Below are 24,099 nucleotides of genomic sequence, written 5' to 3'. Positions count from 1 at the left end.
CTAGGGCCTATGCCTGGCAGCACAGAGACTTGCATCTGTAGTACATCTGTACTCACTGACAGTGTGCTTCAGAGATCAATTCAAGCTGTTGGTTTTGACCTTTACACTCCTAAATTGTTTAGGAACAGGTTGCCCAGGATACTCGCTCCTCCTTTATGAGCCTGCCCAGGATCTTCAATAATCATGTAAGATTCTGCTCCATGTTCTCCCACCATCCAAAATTCAGTTGGGGGGTCAGCCCCTTTTCTGCTGTAGTTATGGAACTCCCTGCTTTTGGAGATTAGTTTCAAATCTGCACTAGAGTCACTCCATTGCCTGGTCAATGTTTTTCTTTTTCAACAACTATGGCAAAACTATGGTTTATGTTTAATCCACTGCACTGAAATAAGTGCAGTGCAATTGCTTTATTGACCATCATATACACCTCCCTGCTCCTGTTCCCTGAATTTGATTTTTTTTTAATCATTTATGATTCTATTTTATTTTTATAGGTTTGTGTTAAAATGCTTCATATTATATGAGCCACCTTGGCTCCCCTTGTATTGTATTGGCAACCTTCAGTCTCGAAAGACTATGGTATCGCGCTCTGAAAGGTGGTTCTGGCACAGCGTCTAGTGTGGCTGAAAAGGCCAATTCGGGAATGACAATCCCTTCCACACCAGGAGCAAGTGCAGTCTGTCCCTGGTCTGTCTCCCTGGCTATGGGCCTTCCTTCTTTGCCTCTTAGCCTCAGACTGTTGGCAAAGTGTCTCTTCAAACTGGGAAAGGCCATGCTGCACAGCCTGCCTCCAAGCGGGTCGCTCAGAGGCCAGGGTTTCCCACTTGTTGAGGTCCATCCCTAAGGCCTTCAAATCCCTCTTGCAGATGTCCTTGTATCGCAGCTGTGGTCTACCTGTAGGGCGCTTTCCTTGCACGAGTTCTCCATAGAGGAGATCGTTTGGGATCCGGCCATTATCCATTCTCACGACATGACCAAGCCAACGCAGGCGTCTCTGTTTCAGCAGTGAATACATGCTAGGGATTCCAGCACGTTCCAGGACTGTGTTGTTTGGAACTTTGTCCTGCCAGGTGATGCCGAGGATGCGTCGGAGGCAGCACATGTGGAAAGCGCTCAGTTTCCTCTCCTGTTGTGAGCGAAGAGTCCATGACTCGCTGCAGTACAGAAGTGTACTCAGGACGCAAGCTCTGTAGACCTGGATCTTGGTATGTTCCGTCAGCTTCTTGTTGGACCAGACTCTCTTTGTGAGTCTGGAAAACATGGTAGCTGCTTTACCAATGCGCTTGTTTAGCTCGGTATCGAGAGAAAGAGTGTCGGAGATTGTTGAGCCAAGGTACACAAAGTCATGGACAACCTCCAGTTCATGCCCAGAGATTGTAATGCAGGGAGGTGAGTCCACATCCTGAACCATGACCTGTGTTTTCTTCAGGCTGATTGTCAGTCCAAAATCTTGGCAGGCCTTGCTAAAACGATCCATGAGCTGCTGGAGATCTTTGGCAGAGTGGGTAGTGACAGCTGCATCGTCGGCAAAGAGGAAGTCACGCAGACATTTCAGCTGGACTTTGGATTTTGCTCTCAGTCTGGAGAGGTTGAAGAGCTTTCCGTCTGATCTGGTCCGGAGATAGATGCCTTCTGTTGCAGTTCCAAAGGCCTGCTTCAGCAGGACAGCGAAGAAAATCCCAAACAAGGTTGGTGCAAGAACACAGCCCTGCTTCACTCCACTTCGGATGTCAAAAGGGTCTGATGTGGAGCCATCGAAGACAACAGTACCCTTCATGTCCTTGTGGAAAGATCTGATGATGCTGAGGAGCCTGGGTGGACATCCGATCTTGGGGAGAATCTTGAAGAGGCCGTCTCTGCTGACCAGGTCGAAAGCCTTTGTGAGATCTATGAAGGCTATAAAGAGTGGCTGTCGTTGTTCCCTGCATTTCTCCTGCAGTTGTCTAAGGGAGAATACCATATCAGTGGTGGACCTGTTGGCTCGGAATCCACACTGCGATTCTGGATAGACGCTCTCTGCAAGTACCTGGAGCCTCTTTAGTGCAACTCGGGCAAACAGCTTTCCTACAACGCTAAGGAGAGAGATGCCGCGGTAGTTGTTGCAGTCACCCCTGTCACCTTTGTTCTTGTACAGCGTGATGATGTTTGCATCCCTCATGTCTTGAGGTACTCCACCTTCTCTCCAGCAGAGACAGAGGATTTCATGCAGCTCAGTGACGATGATCTCTTTGCAGCATTTTAGGACTTCAGCAGGGATGCTGTCTTTTCCAGGTGCCTTGCCAAAGGCAAGGGAGTCCAGGGCCACGTGAAGTTCTTCTAGGGTTGGTTCACTGTCAAGCTCTTCCAGCACAGGCAGGCACTCAATGTTGTTCAGTGGCAACTCCCCTTAGTTGCCACTGAATCCCTAGGCTTTCAAAAATCTTTTGACAAAGTTCCTCACCAAAAGCTTGTGTGTGAGCTTAGGAGTCATGGAGTAAGAATCCTAGAGTTGGAAAGAACCCACAAGGTCATACAATCCAACTCAGTAGGAAATCCTCCTACAGCAGCAGTTCCCAAAGTCCTAGTCAAACTCTGGGAAGGCTGTAAATATGGGCCAGGTCGGAGTGGGGACAGGGGTTAGGCCCCGATGGTGCAGCAGCACCTGCAGCACTGACAGGAGCAAGGTGCTTTTAAAGTTACCGGGGGGGGGGGTCCCACTGGCGTCCAGGAGGGTCCTGGAGGCTCGCAGCCCCCTCTGCGGGCCTCCATACTGCTCCTATTCGCTGCAATCTGCAATCGGAGCCCACTTCCAGTTCTTGTATAAAAACTGAAAGTGAGCTTCGATCGCAGATTGGAGCAATTAGGAGCAGTGCGGAGGGTTGCACAGGCTGTAAGCCTCCAGAACCCTCCTGGATGCCAGTGCAACCCCCCAGGAAACTTTTAAAACCCCTTGCTCCCATCAGGACACCCATTTCTGAGTCACTCCTCTTAAGGGGGAATGGCCCACTTCCAGTTCCTATGGTGTGTTGCAACCCACCAGTTTGGGAACCGCTGTCATAGAGCAGGGGTCTCCAAACTTTTTGGCCAGAGGGCTGCATCAAATATCTGGCACGGTGTTGGGGGCCGGAAAAAATTTAAATATAAAATGTATATAAATAAATTAGAGATGGAACTTAGATGAGTGAATAAATGAATGAATGAATGAATGAATGGGTTCATTCACTCAACCTCTCTGACCCTTAGAACACCCTCCAGATGCAACCAGAGACAGTTCCAGTCATGTTCGGCCAAGTAGGCCAGAGACTTTCAGGAGACAAGAGACTGGCCGCGGGTCCGACAGAAGCTCGCCGTGGGTTGCATCTGGTCCCCGGGCCGGGGTTTGGGGACCCCTGTCTTAGAGCATCTCCAGCAGGTGCCTCTCGAGCCTTTACCTGAAGATCTCCAGGGAAGATCCACCACCTCCCTCAGCAATCTGTTTCACTGCTGAACCACCTGACCATCAGGAATTTCTTCCCGGTGTCCAACTGGAATCTCCTCTCTTGCAGTTTGTACCCATTTGATCTATTTCTACTCTCAGCTAAGAACACACTTGTTCTCTGTCATGGGACTGACACCTCATAAGAATTTGGATTTGGGGTAACCAGCAAAATGGCCAAGTCTACAGATAACATCAATTATTCAGAGGACTTAAAACCAAAGCAGATTGTGAAGAGCTCCAAACACTCTCTCCAGGCTGGATGGACAGTCAAATGTCAAATGCAGTTCAATGGCAAATAAGTGTAAGGTGAGCCATGGGGGGGGGGAAGGAGGGGAGAAGACCTTTCTGTTTCACTTAGCCATCTCCCTTTCATGGTGTGTTCCCCCTGTTTTTTATTCTACTCTCATTTATATGCATTGTATTTTTAGTTTCTGTATCTGCTTGGTTGTTTTTTTTTTTTACTGTATTTTATCTATTGTGCTTTATTTATTGTACTGTATGTTATTGGTTGTAAGCCACCTTGGGCATCTTAGTTAAGAGGAAAGGCAGCATATACATCTTTTAAATAATTAAACATTGTCTTTCTGCAACTTTCTGTAGACAGGCCCCTACCTCTTTCTCTGAAAGTGCACACTTTCAAGATGGTCAATAAACTGAGGATAACTGGAAGTGGAGTCAATCTGGACAAGAAGAAGAAGCCTGGAGATCAATGCAAGAAAGGAGGGGCAGGCAACAGAAACAAAAGTGAAAGTGTGTGAGCAGAATATTTTAGAAGTCTTTTGAGTGTCTTCTCTGTTTTTTGGAGATCTACCACACCATTTCCTCTTACTAGTAGGGAAAACCTATAACTGCAGTAGGTCGGAAGAGAAACTGTGTTTGGGAATATTTCAGTGATGTCCCTGTACCTTTGGGTACAATAGGCATCCATGCAAAATGTAAACAATACAATAAGGAAATGCATGCCCTGGTTAAACAAATGAAAAATCTTCAGAAGTGTTCCTTCTCAGAAGGATGTTGCTTTGAAGATGATAAAAAGAATATACAGGATCTTCTAGTTCATAAATTTTCTTATTTCATACCTCTTAGAAATTGCTTAATGTCTCCGCCTTAACTTTTGAGCAAACAGACTATTTGAATTCTCATGTTTCAGTAAAAATATAGTAGTTGCTTTATGATTCTACATAACAGTAGCTGAAATAGACAGATCTTTTCATAATGTTACCCTTAGTACTGAATATTACTAAGAAGTAAAGCATGCTGTAAGAAGTGTGATAATTAACTGCACTGATTTATTTGGTTAGGAGGATTCATTCTCAACATGCAGGATTCTGACTACTATTCCTCTTTAATACCATAATCATGTTCTTCTATGGTTTCAAAGTTATCCACTAATGACAAGGACCATTTTTAGTAATATCATGCATGCTACATTAATTCAGTATGTCACCTGTAGTTATAAAAAAATCATAATCCAGAAACTACCAGAGATAAGCTTGCAATAAGAACCAGCAAATTACAAGTAATGCATAAAAAAAGCTTGGTTGGTATACACAACTCTCCTTTTGAAATGATTGAAGACACACACTTCATGAACATGGTTCAGTCATTATGGCCAGGATACATCGACCTAGCAGAGCCAATGTCACATGCTGGATAAAGTTTGAGAGAAAAATACAAGGGTTTGGGGGTTGTGCAAAAGGATTTTGAACAGAGAATTTTGAACAGTGTGCAAAAATCCTAGAGGGGAAAAACTCTTAATCCCGAGTCTTGATGGTTGAAGCAATGTTCATAATGATAACACTGTATGCGCTTGTGTGAAAACAGATGATGGGACTGTCTTCCTTAGAGAAACAATTTAGACATCAGAAAATAAACACACAGCAGAATACATACAAGAAGTAGCAGTAAAAGCTACACAAAATGCAAGAACATATTTAAATGTGTAGTACATAGACTTGTCACAGGGAATGTTGCAAATGTAAATTAAATTAAGAAGAAATCTAGAAGAAAACAAAGAGAACCCTAAGCTAATAACTTAAGGCTGCAGTGCTTATTGGCTGCACCTTTAAGCCAATGCTACAGTGTACCAAAAACAAAGACTATTACAAAATACTTCTATACCAACCATTTTGCAGCAGCTGCTAATTGATGAAAGTAGGAGACAGGAATCTATCCATTAAACAATTTTTCTAGCCCCAAAGATCTTGCCAATCACAAGGTGATGAAAATTCCCAGTTTTTTAAAAAAAAATTTTTTTTATTTTTTCAATATTTTAAACGACCCAGACAAATGGTGCAATGGTCACTTTAGCATATAATTCAATACTATGAAATTATAATGGCAATAAAACACAAATACAGAACAAAGCAGGCCAAGATACATAGACTTAAAAAAAGAACACCAGTATGTATAAAGTATCTTTCATTTATTGGATGTTGTTTGATCACATCATCTTCATTCATGAAGTAGTCCAACCAACATCCAACACAAAGCAAGTTTCCAGTTTGGTCAAGTTGTAACCCATCTCTATTTGATGAATTTGTCTTACCATAATGAAGTGACCCCAAATCTGCCTGTACAATGTTTTTGCTGGAAGAGATGTGCAACAACCCTGCACTTAAAGGGGACAATATAGCTAGTTATAAAGCTTATTTTGTTTGTTTTGTTCCCAGTAAGTTTAGTATGCAGATTACTATTATCAGGTTGATTTCCTTCCATTTCTCTCTCTCTCTCCCCCAAGATGCTCAGCTAAACAAGTGTGTTTTCTGTCTTTCTCAACCAATTATGTACTTCCTTCACACAAGCCTAGCAGTGATCTTCTTAACAGAGGTCTCCCAAAAACATTGTGTAAACCAGCTTTGCCAACAGTTTTGACAGTTGATAAGGTTCAATTCCCAAGTTTTATTCATAAGACAAGCTGTATTCAAACAGTGGGGAAAGTGAAAGAAAGTGAAAGTTTCTACACATTAAAGTTCAGAACCAGTCAGTCAGGCATCTGAAGCAATACTCAAAGGTTCCACCACTATTTTCCTTTTCCTAAAATGTCCCATCCCCACGTCTTCCACTGCCCAGTCACTTACATAAAAGAGGCTGGTGTGGGAAGATGTGGGAGCAAAAGAGATTGCTCCTCCTGGTCAGTCTTTTAAGGAAGTACCTGGGCAGCAGAGAAAGAAGACAACAGTAGCAGCAACATGCGAGGGTGTACATGATTCTGCTTCAATTGCTATAGGAGAGTTTTTGAAACAAAATCACGACAGACCTATCAACTTTTCCAGTATTGCTGCAATCACCCAAGACAACAGTGCTGGAGGACTGGAGCAGTGGTAAGGTGAAACAGGCAGCTCTGCCAGTGGAGGGCAGGAGCAGGTTCAAGTCACTATCCCCTGCCAGTTAACTGTCTTCCCACAGTTTGCCTCCTGAAATAGCTGCTTCACCGGCGTCATGGGTGGGCCAATCCCATTAAGATTATAAACCACTGGAGTTTGCATGCAAGCTCAGAAGAAGCAGCAAGTCACTCAGAATTATTTTATGAGCATTGCAGGAAGGTTTTATTTGACAAGCTTTTCAACAATGCCAGTTTCTTGAAGGTAACTTTGGGGGATCATTACCATTTCATCACCCTTCGCTCCAATTTATGACCTCATTCTGGCCTAGTACACATGCCTTGTAATTGTAAACCTAGTCATACTGATGTTATGAAAGTTGAATATTCATTAGGCAGCATAAGAAATAACTCTCCTAGGTCTCAGGACATTGGATTGGATCCAAACCCACCCACCACTGAACAAAAAGCACTTCCACTTGAACACAGGGTGACTTTTCTATCTGGCAGCATTCTCATGTGCCTCACAGGATGACATTCTGGAGGCCCCTGACATGGAGGATATTTCAAGGTACTGCTGCCAGAAGAGGAGAAATGAAAGGCCACCTTGTACAAATGGAAGCAATCTTACCCAAGACTTGATCCAATCCCATGATCTAGAGCAGGGGTGCCCAAACCCTGGCCTGGGGACCACTTGCAGCCCTCAGGGACTCCCAATAAGGCCCTTGGGGAGCCCGTAGTCTCCAATGAGCCTCTGGCCCCCCTAAGACTTGCTGGATCCCATGCTGGCCTGACGCAACTGCTCTCAGCGTGAGGGTGACTGTTTGACCACTTACATGAGCTGTGGGATAAGGGCTCCCTCCACTGCTTGCTGTTTCACATCTGTGATGCAGCAGCAGCAGCGAAGGAAAGGCCAGTCTTGCTTTGTGCATGGCCTTTTATAGGCCTTGAGCTATTGCAAGACATTCATTCATTCATGAAAGTTCCATCATTTATTTAAATTTATGTAACTGTATTCCAATTTGAAATGTAAATTAATTCTTTTTTTCCTGGCCCCCGACAATGTGTCAGAGACATGATGTGGCCCTCCAGCCAAAGTCTGGATACCCCTTATCTAGAGAACAAACAAGAAGCCACTCATATACTTCTAATAACAAAAACAATTCAAAATTAAATTACTAAAAAATGCAAGTACCTGAAAGCAATCTCCTTAACAAAGCTCAGTACTTACCAAACGCTTAGAATCCTCATTATGTCTGTAGAAAAACAGAAGTTGACGAACTAAAAGGGTCAAATTTGCTCCATTGGCAGTAGAGAAACCTCCTCCAGATTGTGCTAGGTTAGCATAGTGATCAAATTCACTTCTCTGAATTGAATACTGAAATTCAAAAATAAAGTTAGTGAAATGTACTGTTGGCCATTAGATTACACAGATAGTATTTAATATACTCAATTGAAACTACAACCTCACCTCACAGGGGCCCAATCTATTGAAGTGTGATCGGAAATGTAACTATATGCATGCTTACTCAGAAGTAAGCCCCACTGTGCTAATGGGGCTCAATCCCAAACACACATAGAACTACACTGTACAGGTTTTCTCAGTGTCAATATTTGTTCATAACCCGTGATGCTTGTGCTTGTACAAGCATAAATGTTGTAATAAAACTAGGTGGTACATGAAGAAAGTAAGACTGAACTCAAAAATACAGAGTTATAGCATTTCTACTAATTTCAAAAGTCATTTATCATATGTAAATAAATAGTATTGACATCCTATGTACATACCAGCTCCCACATAACCTATTAAACCCATCCTCCCCCCAAGGTGGTACATTTGCACACCATTCCCAAAGCTGCATTGTTGAAACCTCTTTTTTGGTCCTCCAAACAGAGAGAAATTAGGCTTTCAACACCATTGATCATGCTTTCCTTCTGGGACAGTTGGCCGAATTGGTGATTGGGGCACCATTGTGCGGTGGTTCCAGTCCTTTTTGGCCAAGAAATCCCAGAAGGTGGTCCTAGAAGACTGCTGTTCAGCACCTTAGCCCTTGGGGTGTGGGGTGCTGCAGGGTTCTATGTGGCCTCCCCATGTTATTTAATATCTATATGAAACCTCTGGGAGATGTCATCTGGGGATTTAGAGTTGAGTGAAAGCCCTCAGCTTCAAGTCAAAAGTTCAGAAACTTCACTGTGTCTGGAAAATACCTCCAGGAAAAATGCAACTTCAGACCAGAATTGCTGCAAATTGCCTAAAAAAATTATACTGAAAACCATAAAATTTACATAAATTATTCAAGTTTCATATATTAGGGGGCTCCCATATCCATGAATCCCATACCTGCGGATTCACTTATCTGCGGATCATGTCAGCGGGCCCCACATATCTGCACCCCCTTTGGAGGTGAGGGTCCTCTAAGGCCGGCAGAGCTGTGGACACAGCTTCCCCAGGCCTCCTAAAGCCTTACAAGCAATGAAACCCAAAGCTGTGTTTTTAGTTGCTTTTTTAAAAACTCTTGGGTTCAGTCTGAGCCTGGCAGAGGACTCTCTGGAGCTGAGGGGGGCAGAGGTCGCCTTGGCTCTGGTGGGTGGGGGGGCAGGCTTTCACCCATATCCATGGTTTCACGTAACCAAGGGGTTCCTGTACCCATTTTTAGGGACCTTAGGAACCTAGGATTTTTTTCAAAAAAGGGACTTTGTTTCAGTTTAGGGACTTTAGGGACCATGTATGAGTCCAGCAATATATATTTTCTTGTGCTGTTACCAGGGTGCATTACAAATTGAACAAACAAACTCGAAGTATTTAGAAAAGTCAAAATTATGCCAAAATGCCTACTTGGTGCTTTCTGTCCTTGAATCCTCGTACATAGGACTGGATTATTATTGCATTTTTCAGCCTTCTTCTTTCTTCCTAAGGAGACAAGACAAACGTCAATATAAAATTGTAAACAACTGTAAAAATAATTTAGAATGGAAGCACTTTTGAATCCATTGAATATACAGTCGCTGCTCAACTTGTCTTTCTTTAATCTCTATGTTAGAACCATAGTGCAACATGAGTGGTGGGAATTGTGGCAGAGAAGGACACTGCATTACACAATGCAACAGTTCAAGCACAGCTAAGGCCAAATAGGATTGATGCTGACCTAGTTGAAAGATTCTGAACACTTTTCAAATTACACCTACATTTGCCCTGCAAACCCATACGTGAACACATGGCACATAAATTGTTATGGCTTTTGGGGGGCTGTACATCTTTTGGGGGGCTTTTGGGGGTCTGTACATCTATCAGTGCATTTATTATTACCAATTATTACCAGAGATCATGGTACTGAAAACTAACCATCCCCACCTTTCTCTTTAAAGCTAGCAGTGACAGGAGCCATTCAGAGTTGAGTAACTTCATGCAGGGTAATCAGCATCACCATTTCCACAGCAGTAGAAATGCTGCAGGAGTTTGGGGGGAGCCTAAGCAAAATACAGCTAAGGATTTAAAAACCCCAGCTGCAGCCAAAGAGGCTGGAAGGGACAGGGAAATGAGGGTCGCTAGTCAGCTCTTTCCTGAAGGCAAGGAAGAACCTTGGGAGCCTAGAGAAGCTGTCCCAAATGGAAAAGCCTAGCAACAAGAGACAAAATGATAGTCAGACAAGACAGATTCCAGAAAGAGGGGTATTGGTAAGCTTAGACTGTTTTTGAGCAGAAAATACTTCATCTTCAGAAACAGCTGATTTTCCAGTTAAATTGCAACATGAAATCGTTCTCTTTTTCTGCTCTGAAGGCATGGGTCAATCCAAGAATAGATAACTGCAGCACTGACCTCAGGCTTCAAACTCCTGCAGTTAAGGTCACTAATTAACAATTTCACTACATTAATTTTTAATCCTGCGTGATTTTATTTGATTTTTTTAAAATTAATAATATGTAGAGTCATTCTGTGGTTGTATCCAAAAAATGTCAACCCATCAGTCATTTATTTGAAATAAATGAGATGTTAGGCAGTAACATGCTGCCCCCCAAAGCACACCGCCCCCTCCGTGACATGCTGGCCCCCTGCGGTACACCACCCACCCAAGGGTATATTCACCCAAACAAAACAGAGCCTTGCATGACACTCTGCAGTGCTCGGAAAGCCCTCTGAGGCTTCTGGCACAATCTTAAAGGATTCTTCCAGTTTAACAAAACCAGAAGTACTCATTCAGAGTGCACTAGATGCCTCAGAAGGCTTTTCGCGTGCTTCAGAGCACCTTGTGGGGCTTCCTTTGCCTGCGGAGCCGTTCACGGAATGACTCCAACAGGCGGGCAGCGCTGAGGTGGCATAGCGGGGCATGGCAGGCAAGATGCCCGCCAGGTCCATCACTGAAGTTAGTTATGACTAAGTTAAGTTCCTTTAATTTCAAAAGAACTCAGCTGGGAGCGACTTTCTTCGCATGCAACCTATGTGTGTTTCAAAAGAACATTTGGGGTAACAGAATGCTGTCCTATAAATACAAAAAGTGCATGTTATGCACAAGTTCTGTCTTGAAGTGTTACAGATAAGGGAATGGAAAAAAATTATTTCCAAGTTACCTATAAACTACTTGTTATTTTGAGCTGATACAAAGACAATTTCCATAATTATAGTTAATTCAGTTGCAGTGAGTGCATGAAACCTAATCGCAAGACCATCATACTCTTTCAACACCAGCAATAGTACATTTATGATCACCACTTACATAATTACACATATGTACACTTCAAATACAGTGCACATAACTGCATCTAGCTTGCCTAATCACCATGTGTTATACAAATCCCTGAAAATACTGATACAGCATATACAGGGTGACCCAAAAGTAGGTGGGCAGTAGGTGGAATAAATGTTATCATTTACTGTCCACCTACTTTTGGGTCATCCTGTATACACAGCTTTAGCAGGGAAACCATGTATTCGAATCAACTCTTAAACTGGTTCTCTGCTATTTAGACCATATATACATTGGGCCTTTGAGTTACGGATGGTCCTGTCAGCACTTTTTTGCTCAGGCACAGTCCTTCTACTCTGCTGCTTTTGCATAGCTGTTATATCACTGCGCCAGCAAGTCAGCTGTTTAGAATTCTGCATGCTCCAACTTCTGGACAGATCTTCAGAACAGAACCATGACATAACTTGGGAACTTAAGTGTACAAGATTACAATTTTAGGGAGACACACTTGCACAAACAATTCCAGCAAAACACAAATTCAGCATACAATAACATAACAAAAGAAATAATTTTAACCTTCAAAAAATCAACACTTACAAAAACAACAAGATATCAGGCTGAAGATATAAGGATATTCCAACTGCTGTCAATATGCGCAACTGAACCCTAATCATTTGCTTTACCTGAAATAGCAGCTAAGGGAAATGTCTCCCCTCCCTGTAGTTAACCAGATTTTCAGTTTAACCAAGATGTGAAACCATAGTCTAATGGTTGTTTCATTGCTAACTCAAATAATGTGAGTTTTGAACTTTCTTAGCTTTTATCATACTGAATTAATGTCAACTGGCAACTGCTATGCCCTACCAATATCATACCTCTCGTTTCCGTCTTTCCTCCTGTGTACGATGCAACAGGGATGCCTTCTCTTCCTGGAAAAGTGTAAACATGATGTGCTATTTCCATTTGAACAAGCATGTTTGAAACTTAAAAAGCATAAGATAAAATTTTTGTATTTGAAAAGAATAAATGTTCTGGATGCAATACTACATAGGAAAAGTATGTACATCTTTTCTCTTTATGTGCTTAGATCCAACAATCAGACACAACAGTATCACTTACCCATTCATAGTCTATCTTATGGCCCTCTGACATAAGTATATTTATCACTTCAATTTCTGGTTAAGGCAGAGTTCTCAGGTTTATACTGATTTAGTTGCACTCAAATCATTTGACGTATCCAATTACTGAAGCTTAACAGTTTTGTGTCTCAATGATCATCATATTCAAGTAAGAAAAACACTAGATGGACAGACAACATTATACTTTCCAACTTCCTGAAATACAAACCTCAAAAAATCACCTAAAATAATGAGTATTTGATACACCTGTTTGCTTTGACATACCATTCACATGCACAAAATTTAGTGAATGAAGAGGTCATGTGGTATTAAAAATTTCTTTGCCATAAGGACACTCTATGTTGCAGTATTTTATTCTCATGCTTCTAGTAGGATTTTTCTCAATAAAATTCAAAAAGCCATCTTTTCTAAGCAACTGTCCCAGTGTCAGAGAAGATTCCAGAGGAATAATGTATGGGAAAACATTTGATGGATGCAGGCACCAAGATGGAACACAGTTAGGGTATTAAACTGCAGCTAATATAGTTTGAGGAATTCATTGCCACACAAGATGTCGAGATGCACAGCTTAAACGGCTTACAAAAAGGGATTGGGCAAATTCACGGAGGACAGTTCTATCAATGACTACTATTCACTGTGCACTACCTTCAAGTTCAGCAGCAGTATGCTTCTGAATACCAGTAGCAAGACAGCAATGATGGATGAGACATATGCCTTTTCTCCTACTTGCGTGCGTCCCAGAGACAGCTGGGGTGACACTAAGGGAGATCAAATATGGAAGTAGATGGGTTTTAGGCCTGATCCAGCAAAGCTTTTTTTAAGAACATAAGAACAGCCCCACTGGATCAGGCCATAGGCCCATCTAGTCCAGCTCCCTGTATCTCACAGCGGACCCACCAAATGCCCCAGGGAGCACACCTGATAACAAGAGACCTACATCCTGGTGCCCTCCCTTGCATTGGCATTCTGACATAGCCCATTTCTAAAATCACGAGGTTGCACATACACATCATGGCTTGTAACCCATAATGCATTTTTCCTCCAGAAACTTGTCCAATCCCCTTTTAAAGGCATCCAGGCCAGATGCCGTCACCACATCCTGCAGCAAGGAGTTCCACAGACCGACCACATGCTGAGTAAAGAAATATTTTCTTTTGTCTGTCCTAACCCTCCCAACACTCAATTTGAGTGGATGTCCCCTGATTCTGGTGTTATGTGAGAGTGTAAAGAGCATCTCTCTATCCACTTTATCCAGGCGTCTCCTTTCTAGGCTGAAGAGGCCCAAACGCCATAGCCTTTCCTCAGAAGGAACGTGCCCCAGCCCAGTAATCATCTTAGTCGCTCTCTTTTGCACCTTTTCCATTTTCACTATGTCTTTTTTGAGATGCGGCTACCTGAACTGGACACAATACTCCAGGTGTGGCCTTACCATAGATTTGTACAACGGCATTATAATATTAGCTGTTTTGTTCTCAATACCTTTCCTAATGATCCCAAGCATAGAATTGGTCTTCTTCACTGCCGCCGCACATTGGGTCGACACTTTCATCGACCTGTCCACCACCACCCCAAGATCTCTCTCCTGATCTGTCACAGACAGCTCAGAACCCATCAGCTTATATCTAAAGTTTTGATTTTTTGCCCCAATGTGCATGACTTTACACTTACTTACATTGAAACACATCTGCCATTTTGCTGCCCATTCTGCCAGTTTGGAGAGATCCTTCTGGAGCTCCTCACAATCACTTCTGGTCTTCACCACTCGGAAAAGTTTGGTGTCATCTGCAAACTTTGCCACCTCACTGCTCACCCCTGTCTCCAGGTCCTTTATGAAGAGGCTGAAAAGCACTGGTCCCAGGACAGATCCTTGGGGCACACCGCTTTTCACCTCTCACCATTGTGAAAATTGCCCATTCACACCCACTCTCTGTTTCCTGGTCTTCAACCAGGTCTCAATCCATGAGAGGACCTGCCCTCTAATTCCCTGATTGTAGAGTTTTTTTCAGTAGCCTTTGGTGAGGGACCTTGTCGAACGCCTTCTGAAAGTCCAGATATATAATGTCCACGGGTTCTCCCATAGCCACATGCCTGTTGAATTTTTCAAAGAATTCTAAAAGGTTTGTGAGGCAAGACTTACCCTTACAGAAGCCATGCTGATTCTCCCTCAGCAAGGCCTGTTCATCTATGTGTTTTGAGATTCTATCTTTGATGAGGCATTCCACCATCTTACCCGGTATAGAAGTTAGGCTGACTGGCCTATAGTTTCCCGGGTTCCCCCTCTTTTTAAAGATTGGTATGACATTTGCTATCCTCCAATCCTCTGGCACCGTGGCCGTTTTGAGGGACAAGTTGCATATTTTAGTCAAGAGAACAGCAACCATTCTTTAATTCCTTAATAACTCTTGCGTGGATGCCATCTGGGCCCGGGGACTTATTGATCTTTAATTTATCAATTAGGTCTGAAACATCTTCTCTTTCAACCTCTATCTGACTTAATTCCTTGGTCAGGAGGGGCCGTTCGGGCAGCGGTATCTGCCCGAGGTCTTCTGCCATGAAGACAGATGCAAAGAACTCATTTAATTTCTCTGCCATCTCTAAGTCTCCTTTTATCTCCTCTTTCCCTCCCTCACCATCCAGAGGGCCAACCGCTTCTCTGGCGGGTTTCCTGCTTCTAACATATTTGAAGAAGCTTTTATTGTTCCCCTTAATGTTGCTGGCCATGCGTTCCTCATAGTCTCACTTGGCCTCCCATATCACCTTCTTACATTTCTTTTGCCACAGTTTATGTTCCTTTCTATTTTCCTCATTAGGGCAAGACTTCCATTTATGGAAGGAAGCTTCCTTGCCCTTTATGGCCTCTCTAACTTGGCTGGTTAGCCATGCGGGCACCCTCCTGGACTTAGTGGAGTCCTTCTTCCTTTGCAGTATACACTTCCACTGGGCCTCTATTACTGTTGTTTTAAGCAGCCTCCATGCACTCTGGAGAGATTGGACTCTTTTTACCTTCCCTTTCAAACTCCTTCTAACCAGCCTCCTCATTTGAGGGAAGTCCACTCGTCGGAGGTCAAGGGTTTTTGTGAGAGATTTTCCTGATATTCTTCCCCCGACATGCACGTCGAAACGGATCACAGCATGATCACTGTTCCCCAATTGCTCAATAACATTTACATCTCTAACCAGGTCCTGAGTACCGCAAAATATTAAATCCAGAGTCACCTGTCTTCTGGTGGGCTCCATGACTAGCTGCTCTAAGTCACAGTCTCTTCAGGTATTTGGTTTGGTATTGACAAGGTACTCTTGTCAAGGAATCCGGTCTCCTTTTCGTGATCAGAACACAAATTGATCCAGTCTATATGAGGATAATTGAAGTCCCCCATGATTACAACCCTATCCCTCCTTGTCACTTCCCTGATCTGTTTCCTCATTTCAAGGTCCCCTTCTGGTTTCTGGTCTGGAGAACGATAGTACGCCCCCAGTATTACATTGCTCCTGAGGCCTGGTAATTTAACCCACTGATTCTATAGTGGAGTCGGACCCGCCTTCAATCTCTACTTTGCTGGATTCTATCCCTTCTTACGACTCCACCAGCCTCCACCTGATCAGCAGGTGAGGCTCTTCTCTACATACCCACACTAGGATGAAGCTTAGTTTCCAAGCATACGGACAGAGCCTTCTCAATGTAAGCTCCGATGCCATGGAACTCGCTCTCTCAGGAAGACTAAACTGCCTGAGCTCGCTCAGTCTTCAGATGCTTACCTGAGACATCAGTTCTACTGGACATTTGGGAAAGGCATTAGGGTTCTCCCATACAGTTTTATACTGGCACAGCTGCTGTTTTGCCAAGTTTATGCTGCTGTAAGGGTCATAATTAAAACAGAACTTTTTAAATGGTTCTGTTATTTTAATTAGGTATGACAGTTCAACGAGGGCCCAATCCTATCCAGTGTTTCAGCACTTATACAGCCATGCTAGTGGAGCATGTGTTGCCTTCTGTGTTGATCGGGGTCAGTCACGGAGGTGTTCACAAGGTAAAAAAACATTTGTTCCCTTACCTTGGGGCTGCACTGTGGCTGCATCCATGCAGGAAAGTTGAGATAATCTGAGCCCCAAGACTTCCTTCCAAATACATGCATAGTATTTCAATCTTAACCTCAAGAAGAGTGATCTTGAATACCAAACTGAAACCTCTTACTGCTGCGGATATACCTCTGCAGTATCTGTGGGATATGTGACCAATGGTACTGGGTTATTCTCATACGTACTACAAAGGTTCTATTTACTGCAGTTGCAAATCACTATGATTTAACTGTCACAGCAACAATGTATGCGTACTTAGGAACTGGTATGCTTTAAAACTGATCTGATTTTCCTGAATATTTAAATTGCCTTGATAGAAGCCAATGCATCCTTTAACAGGGCCTGTATAAGCCATACTGCAAAATTAACATGTTTACAGACTTAACATTCTTATTTTCTTAAACTGAAGCTGATGTCATAGCTATGCATTATGCATCACCTCCCTGCATTACAATCTCTGAGCATGAACTGGAGGTTGTCCATGACTTTTGTACCTTGGCTCAACGATCTCTGACACTCTTTCTCTCGATACCGAACTAAACAAACGCATCGGTAAAGCAGCTACCACGTTTTCCAGACTCACAAAGAGAGTCTGGTCCAACAAGAAGCTGACGGAACATACCAAGATCCAGGTCTACAGAGCTTGCGTCCTGAGTACACTTCTGTACTGCAGCGAGTCATGGACTCTTCGCTCACAACAGGAGAGGAAACTGAGCGCTTTCCACATGCGCTGCCTCCGACGCATTCTTGGCATCACCTGGCAGGACAAAGTTCCAAACAACACAGTCCTGGAACACGCTGGAATCCCTAGCATGTATGCACCTCGGAAACAGAGACGCCTGCGTTGGCTCGGTCATGTCATGAGAATGGATAATGGCCGGATCCCAAAGGATCTCCTCTATGGAGAACTCGTGCAAGGAAAGCGCCCTACAGGTAGACCACAGCTGCGATACAAGGACATCTGCAAGAGGGATCCGAAGGCCTTAGGAGTGGACCTCAACAAGCGGGAAACCCTGGCCTCTGAGCGGCCCGCTTGGAGGCAGGCTGTGCAGCATGGCCTCTCCCAGTTTGAAGAGACACTTGGCCAACAGTCTGAGGCTAAGAGGCAAAGAAGGAAGGCCCATAGCCAGGGAGACAGACCAGGGACAGACTGCACTTGCTCCCGTTGTGGAAGGGATTGTCACTCCCGAATTGGCCTTTTCAGCCACACTAGACGATGTTCCAAAACCACCTTTCAGAGCGGATACCATAGTCTCTCGGGACTGAAGGTTGCCAACAACAACAGCAGCTATGCATTACACCAGCAGTCTCCAAAGGCTTCCTGGTGCAGATGGCATTTACCATTCTGCAGGGGAACCTCTGCAAATCCTCTGTGCACCCTATTCCTTGCCATGACCAGCTGCTTCTGCCCAGAAATCTGGGCACAAAGAATGCGGGCACAAGGAAGTGCTTTGCGGAGGCTTCCCTGAAGAATGGTAAGCACCATTCATGCAGGGGAGGGATCTGGAAGGGTGCTGGTTTTGGCCCGTGGGCCAGAGTCTGGAGCGCCCTGCACTAAACAGTAGCCACATCTAGGCTGCAGTCATATGCACAGTTGGATGTGCCTAAACCTGTTGATGTTAAGTTTCAATATGCAGAAATAGCAAATGGCAGATCTGCAGAATCAAATCAGCAGTGTACATGCTGCTTCATGGAAGTGGGATAAGCAGACCCTGAGCTGGATACACCCTAAACCTTTAATTGTTGTTTAAAATCCAACAACAGTTTCATCATAACAGCAAAATATATTATAATGCCACCTCTTCCCCTTCCCCACCCCACTCCATCCCAAGATTTTCTGAGAAGAAGAAGCATGATCTGTAAGTGGAACTATTAGTGTTCATAATTTGAAGCCAAAAGATGTAAGGCACCTAAAATACATTATTGAGGGCAGGCTATGATCTGCCAATTGCCACTTTTATATGTTAAGATTTATTTCACCTCCAGTGCACAAAACAATGTAAAACCATGTATGTGATCTAATGAGCACAAATAGCTTTTAGCCATGAGATGTGTCAGCAGAAAAAGATAGTTGCTCCATAATTCAGATGAATAGCTACAGAGATTTAATATATTTCTGATGCGCATCTCATTCATGAAAATGTGGCTTGGACAATACTGCAGATTGGACAATTTGTTCTTGAAAATTCCCATTATATACATTTACAAATCCTTAAAGCTCAGAACAAAACATAAAGCAGAACATCTCCACAAATATTATTAGGTTAAATATACAATATATTACTTTCAACCTGCAAAATACTGTCTGTTGACACTATAACGTTATTAAATCTTTGATGTGTCAACCTCAAACCAGTATCACCAGTCTCACTCGTTCGTGTTTTAGGTCAACCTCAATCCTAAAGGATAGGGAAATTTAAATACCTAAGTAGTCACAGTTAACACAAGGGAAAAAAGCAAATGACTGGCTTTCTGTTGCTTTTCGAGAAATGACAATCTTGCTTCTTATGTAAAACAATCCTGTGAGGTAGGCATTAATGCATTTCATTACACATTATAACTGACTGGCATATGGCCTCTGAGGGACTTCAGAACCAAAAAGGGATGTGAAATCAAGTCAAATTCAGTTCTATATCTGTTGAATTGCAATGCTTTTAAAATACATACATATTTAACCCATATTATAGGAAGTAAAAGTTGCAGGCTCGTTAGCTCTTTGTCTATTGCTTCAAATATGCTTTTTTATTTAAAAAAATATTATGCAAGGATATTTCAAGTAGGTTTTCATATTACATCCTATAAACAGTAACTTCCCTTTTAATAATGATGCTAGTAAAATTCAAATTGGGGGCAAGGAGCAGGGGAATACAGCTGCTGCTCACCAGTCTGCTTTAGAACCCAGCCTGGGCTTTCCTAAATTATTGATATTGTACTGTACAGGAATTTAGCAACTAAATTCCTACTATCCCCCTGCTTCTCCCCCACCCCCACCCCCAAAAAAACCCATGTAACTTTTTTCTAAGCTTTACAGTAGTGAGGCCTACCTATTGCCCCTGGCTCCCCTCCCCATTTGCAGACTTGCATTTTTGCCCTGTGGTAGCTAATGCAAAGTTGGTGGCAGGTGACACAACCATGACTTGACAATGCACAAGGAGACAATTCGCAAACTTGAAGAAAGTGTTTGTCAGTAGGTTTTTTCTCTGCTGTGTATGTGTGGGCAATTCTGCATCAGTAACATGCCCCAATCTAGTTTCTCTTTCCATACACCCTCTTCCTATAGGAGCACTCTAAAAAGACACACACATACAAAACACACCACCCCACCAATGAATTTCCCTGTGCAGATAGAACTTTTTATCAGTTTAGCAACTAAATTCCAATGCTGTCTCCCTTCTTCCCTCCCCCCCCCAAAAAAAGCCCTGTTTGCCATGACCCCCTAAAGTGAAGCTTCACAACCCCACTGGAGTCCGGATCCACAGGTTACATAAGATCAGCCCTGCTGGATCAGGCCAAAGGCCCATCTAGTCCAGTTTCCTTTATCTTAGTAGCCCACCAGATGTCTCAGGAAGCACCCAAGATAACAAGAGACCTGCATTCTGGTGCCCTCCCTTGCGCTTGGCATTCTGAGGTAGTCTACTTCTAAAACCAGGAGGTTACATATACTCATCAAAACTCATAACCTGTGATAGACTTTTCCTCCAGAAGTTTGTCCAGTCCCCTTTTAAAGGCATCTAGGCCAAAAGCCATCACTACATCCTGCAGCAAGGAGTTCCACAGACTAATGGCACACGAGGTAAAGAAATATTTTCTTTTATCTGTCCTAACTCTCCTGACACTCAATTTTAATGGATGTCCCCTGGTTCTGATGTTGTATGACAGGGAAAAGAACATCCCACTATCCCAGGGGTTATCAAGCATTTAGCACCAGGACCCACTTTTTAGAATGGGAAACTGTTAGGACCCACCGGAAGCGATGTCATCAAGCAGGAAAAACTTTAACAATCCTAGGCTGCAATCCTACCCACACTTACCCTGGAGTTAGTCCCATTTAATAACATTGTTACAAGCATATTCATAGTAGCCTGTAGAAAGTACTGTTCCCCAAATGCAGTCACATAACATGGCAGCATCAAGTCTAATACATTAAAAATAAAATATTGAAATGAATGGTGATCCACCTGAAATTGGCTTGCGACCCACAGTTTGAGAAACACTGCCCTATCCACTTTATCCCCTACATAATTCTGTACGTCTCAATCATGTCCCCCCTCATGCATGGAATCTTGGCATGGCATGCAGCAATCAGAGCACCACTGCTGGCTGGCCCTCCCTCTCACCCACCCACCCCTGTGTTGTTTGGCTTGAAATCTGCCCCCCCCAACCCCAGAAGCAACTGACAGTGACATCCTGTGGCAAGGAATTCCAAAGATAAAGGACTGCTGACAAGAGATGAGTTTAACATAGGAGGGATACATAGTATGCCACCACATCCTGTGGCAAGGAGTTCCACAGATTAATTACAACCTGGGTAAAGAAATATTTTGTTTGCTCTAAAAACAAACAAATTAAAAACACACACAAAACACGCCCCCAGCAATGAATGAATCCCCTGTGCAGAGGGAAGCAGAAAACCTGCATTTTTGGAAGGTATCAGAGCAAGGAGAGAGGCCTCTGATCTAAATTGGGGGGCGTGTTTTGGAAGGTGCTTGGAGAGTGTTTTTGGAAGGGGATGATTGGGGAGGGTGTTTTGGTGGGTGGTGCCTGGGGGTGTTTTTGAGGAAGGTGTTTTGCAGATGTTTTTGGAGGCAGGTGCTTCTGGAAGGGGGACTTGGGAGTGTTCCTGGAAGGGGGTGCTTTCGCAGGAGGGTGTTTCTGGAGGGAGGGTGTTTAAAGAGGGGGGTGTTTCTTTTAAAGGGGTGTTTATAGGGGGGAACTTTGGAGGTGTTTTTGGAGGGGGTGCTTGGAGGTGTTTCTAGAGAGGGGTGTTTTTGGGGGGTGCTGGGGAGGTGTCTCTAGAGGGGGCGCTTGGGCTGGGATGCTTGGGGGTTGTTTCTGAGGGGGTGCTGGGGGTACTGTGGAGGTGTTTCTGGAGGGGGGCTTTGAAGGGGTGCTGGGGGCTGTTCGCAGGCAGAGGAAGAGCGAAGGAAGTCTGGGGGGGGCCGAGGCTCCCTCCAGAAGCCTGAGTCACGCCGGCCTCGCGGCGGCCCAGCACCAGCGCCGCCGTGGCTGGGGGGCGCCCGGCCGCCTACCTTCCTGCTGGCCCCTCCGAGGGACACCTTGGGCCTGGTCTTGAACTCGCCCTCGAAGCTGAACATGGTGCCGCCGCCCGCTCAGCCGCTCCCCATGGACGGCCTCTCCAGGCGGGCCGGAGCAACGGCCTTCTCCCCCCGCAGGACTCGGGCTCGCCGAGGGAGGGCTGCTCGCGGGCGGGAGAGGAGGAACCAGCCGGCTCCCGAAAGAAGATGGCCGCCGACTGCAGCTCCTCGGCGCGCCCCCGCGCTCGGGCACGCGCCCCCCTCGCGCGCAGAGCGCGCCCGGCGCCCGAGGGAACTGAGGCACGGGGTGGGTCTTCCTCGGCCTCCTCCCGCCGCCCCCGCCCCTTCGTGGCCGGAGAGGCCCTGAGGGGACGTCGCTGAGGCACAAGATGATGCGGGGGGCGGGAGCGCTCCTCCCCCCACACAGCGCCAGTCAGGGGGCGGCCAGGAGAGTCCTTGGTCTGTGGAACTCCCTGCCACTGGATGTGGTGGTGGCGTTTCTCCAAGCACTCGGGGAGGCAGGTGAGGCAGAGCCTCCCCACCAGGGTCCTTGGAAAAGCCCAGCTGCCTGTGAGGCATGAGGAGGGGAGGCAGGAGAGGCAGAGCCTCCCCACTGAAAAAGCCCAAGTGCAGTCTGATGTCTTAGTTGGAAGGGGTGAGAGGGTAAATAGAATGCCAGATGCAGGGGACTGGCAGTGAGACGCAAGTATCTTGTGTGCTCCCTGAGGCATCTGGTGGGCTGCTGTGGGGTACAGGAGTCTGGACTAGATGGGCCCTGTGCCTGATCCAGCAGGGCTCTTATGTCCTGATGTAGATGGCTTACAGCCCAATCCTATCCACCCTTTCCTGGGACTAAACACTATTGACTCTAATGGACTTACTTCTGACTTACTCTAATTGACTTACTTCTGAGTAGACATGCATAGGATTGGGCTGTTATAGTTTTCCCAGTTCCTCAAGCACCCTCCAACCCAAGCCTCTGGCCTTGGCCATTTTCACCCAAAAGGCCAGCCCACCCACAAGGTCAACTGAACCAGTCACCTCAGGCAGCAGATCAATTGGGGGAGGGCTATCTACCAAGGATGGGCAGAGACTTGGACTCAAGTCGCCAAAACCTGTGTTTTTCATGACTCATGGCAACTCTAGTCACATGTGTCAAAAACTCAGGGTTTTACCCTAAAAATGAAAAAAATTTGAATAGACTCAAGTCAACACTCACTTCTGTGTGCTTGTGACTGTTTTTGTGTGTGTGCTTGCTTGCTTTTTTTTTTTTTTTTGCCACTTCTATGACTCAACTTGTTTCTCAAAAAGACTTGAACTCAAGTCCAAACGACTTGAAAAACTGCTCTGGATGAGTTCTAAACTGTACAAATTTATCAGCTGAATCCTATGGTCTAATCGAGATGGCTGTTACAGGAACACTGTCTGCACCTATGCATAGGGTTGCCAACTGATCAGAAAAATCTAGCCTGCAGTGCTTTTATTCCTTTAACAGCAGCACAGGCAGAAGCAGGTAAAATTTACCATAGTGGGGCAAGTAAACAGAATTTGCTGCTGTCTGCACAGCAAGTACTACAAGGGCATAACTACAGTGGTCAGTTGAAAAGTTGACAGCTCTGCCTGTCAGTGTCTAAGCTAGCAAGAGCCTTGTCCTCAGCTAACAACATTTATCAATATTCTTTAAATGATTATGCAAAATGGAAAAGCATGGAGACATTAGAAGAAACAGTGTTTGAGTATGCAGGAGAATTAGAACCCAGAACACTGATGTCACCAGGCAATTCCATGTCCCCTGATTAACAGGCCAGAGGTGGCAGTGCATTAAATTAACATTAATTGTTATGCTGTATTATTAAAAGTCAGAAGATTTCTTGCAATCATAATGAATTACCTTTGTATGTTGGCAACATTCAGTCTCGAAAGACTATGGTATCGCGCTCTGAATGGTGGTTCTGGAACAGCATCTAGTGTGGCTGAAAAGGCCAATTCAGGAGTGACAATCCCTTCCACACTGGGAGCAAGTGCAATCTGTCCCTGGTCTGACTCCCTGGCTATGGGCCTTCCTTCTTTGCCTCTTTGCCTCAGTCTGTTGGCCAAGTGTCTCTTCAAACTGGGAAAGGCCATGCTGCACAGCCTGCCTCCAAGCGGGCCGCTCAGAGGCCAGGGTTTT

General features: G+C 44.6%; 1 protein-coding gene across 1 annotated transcript in view; it reads right to left on the bottom strand.

The window, feature by feature from the left end:
- Positions 1-22,088, bottom strand: part of UBE3C (ubiquitin protein ligase E3C) — a 74,894-nt gene extending 52,806 nt beyond the window's left edge. The window contains exons 1-4 of the mRNA XM_066629053.1: positions 21,924-22,088; positions 12,334-12,387; positions 9,613-9,687; positions 8,008-8,154 (exon numbers count right to left, since the gene is read on the bottom strand). Coding sequence (XP_066485150.1) covers positions 8,008-8,154; positions 9,613-9,687; positions 12,334-12,387; positions 21,924-21,989 — 342 coding nt within the window. The 5' untranslated portion in view covers positions 21,990-22,088. The remainder of the gene's footprint in view (positions 1-8,007; positions 8,155-9,612; positions 9,688-12,333; positions 12,388-21,923) is intronic.
- Positions 22,089-24,099: the final 2,011 nt, after the last annotated feature.

Source organism: Tiliqua scincoides, chromosome 5 (assembly GCF_035046505.1).
Source record: "Tiliqua scincoides isolate rTilSci1 chromosome 5, rTilSci1.hap2, whole genome shotgun sequence".
Taxonomy (NCBI): domain Eukaryota; kingdom Metazoa; phylum Chordata; class Lepidosauria; order Squamata; family Scincidae; genus Tiliqua; species Tiliqua scincoides.
Note: the sequence above shows the minus strand (reverse complement) of the source record. Positions and strands in the feature narration are given on the sequence as shown.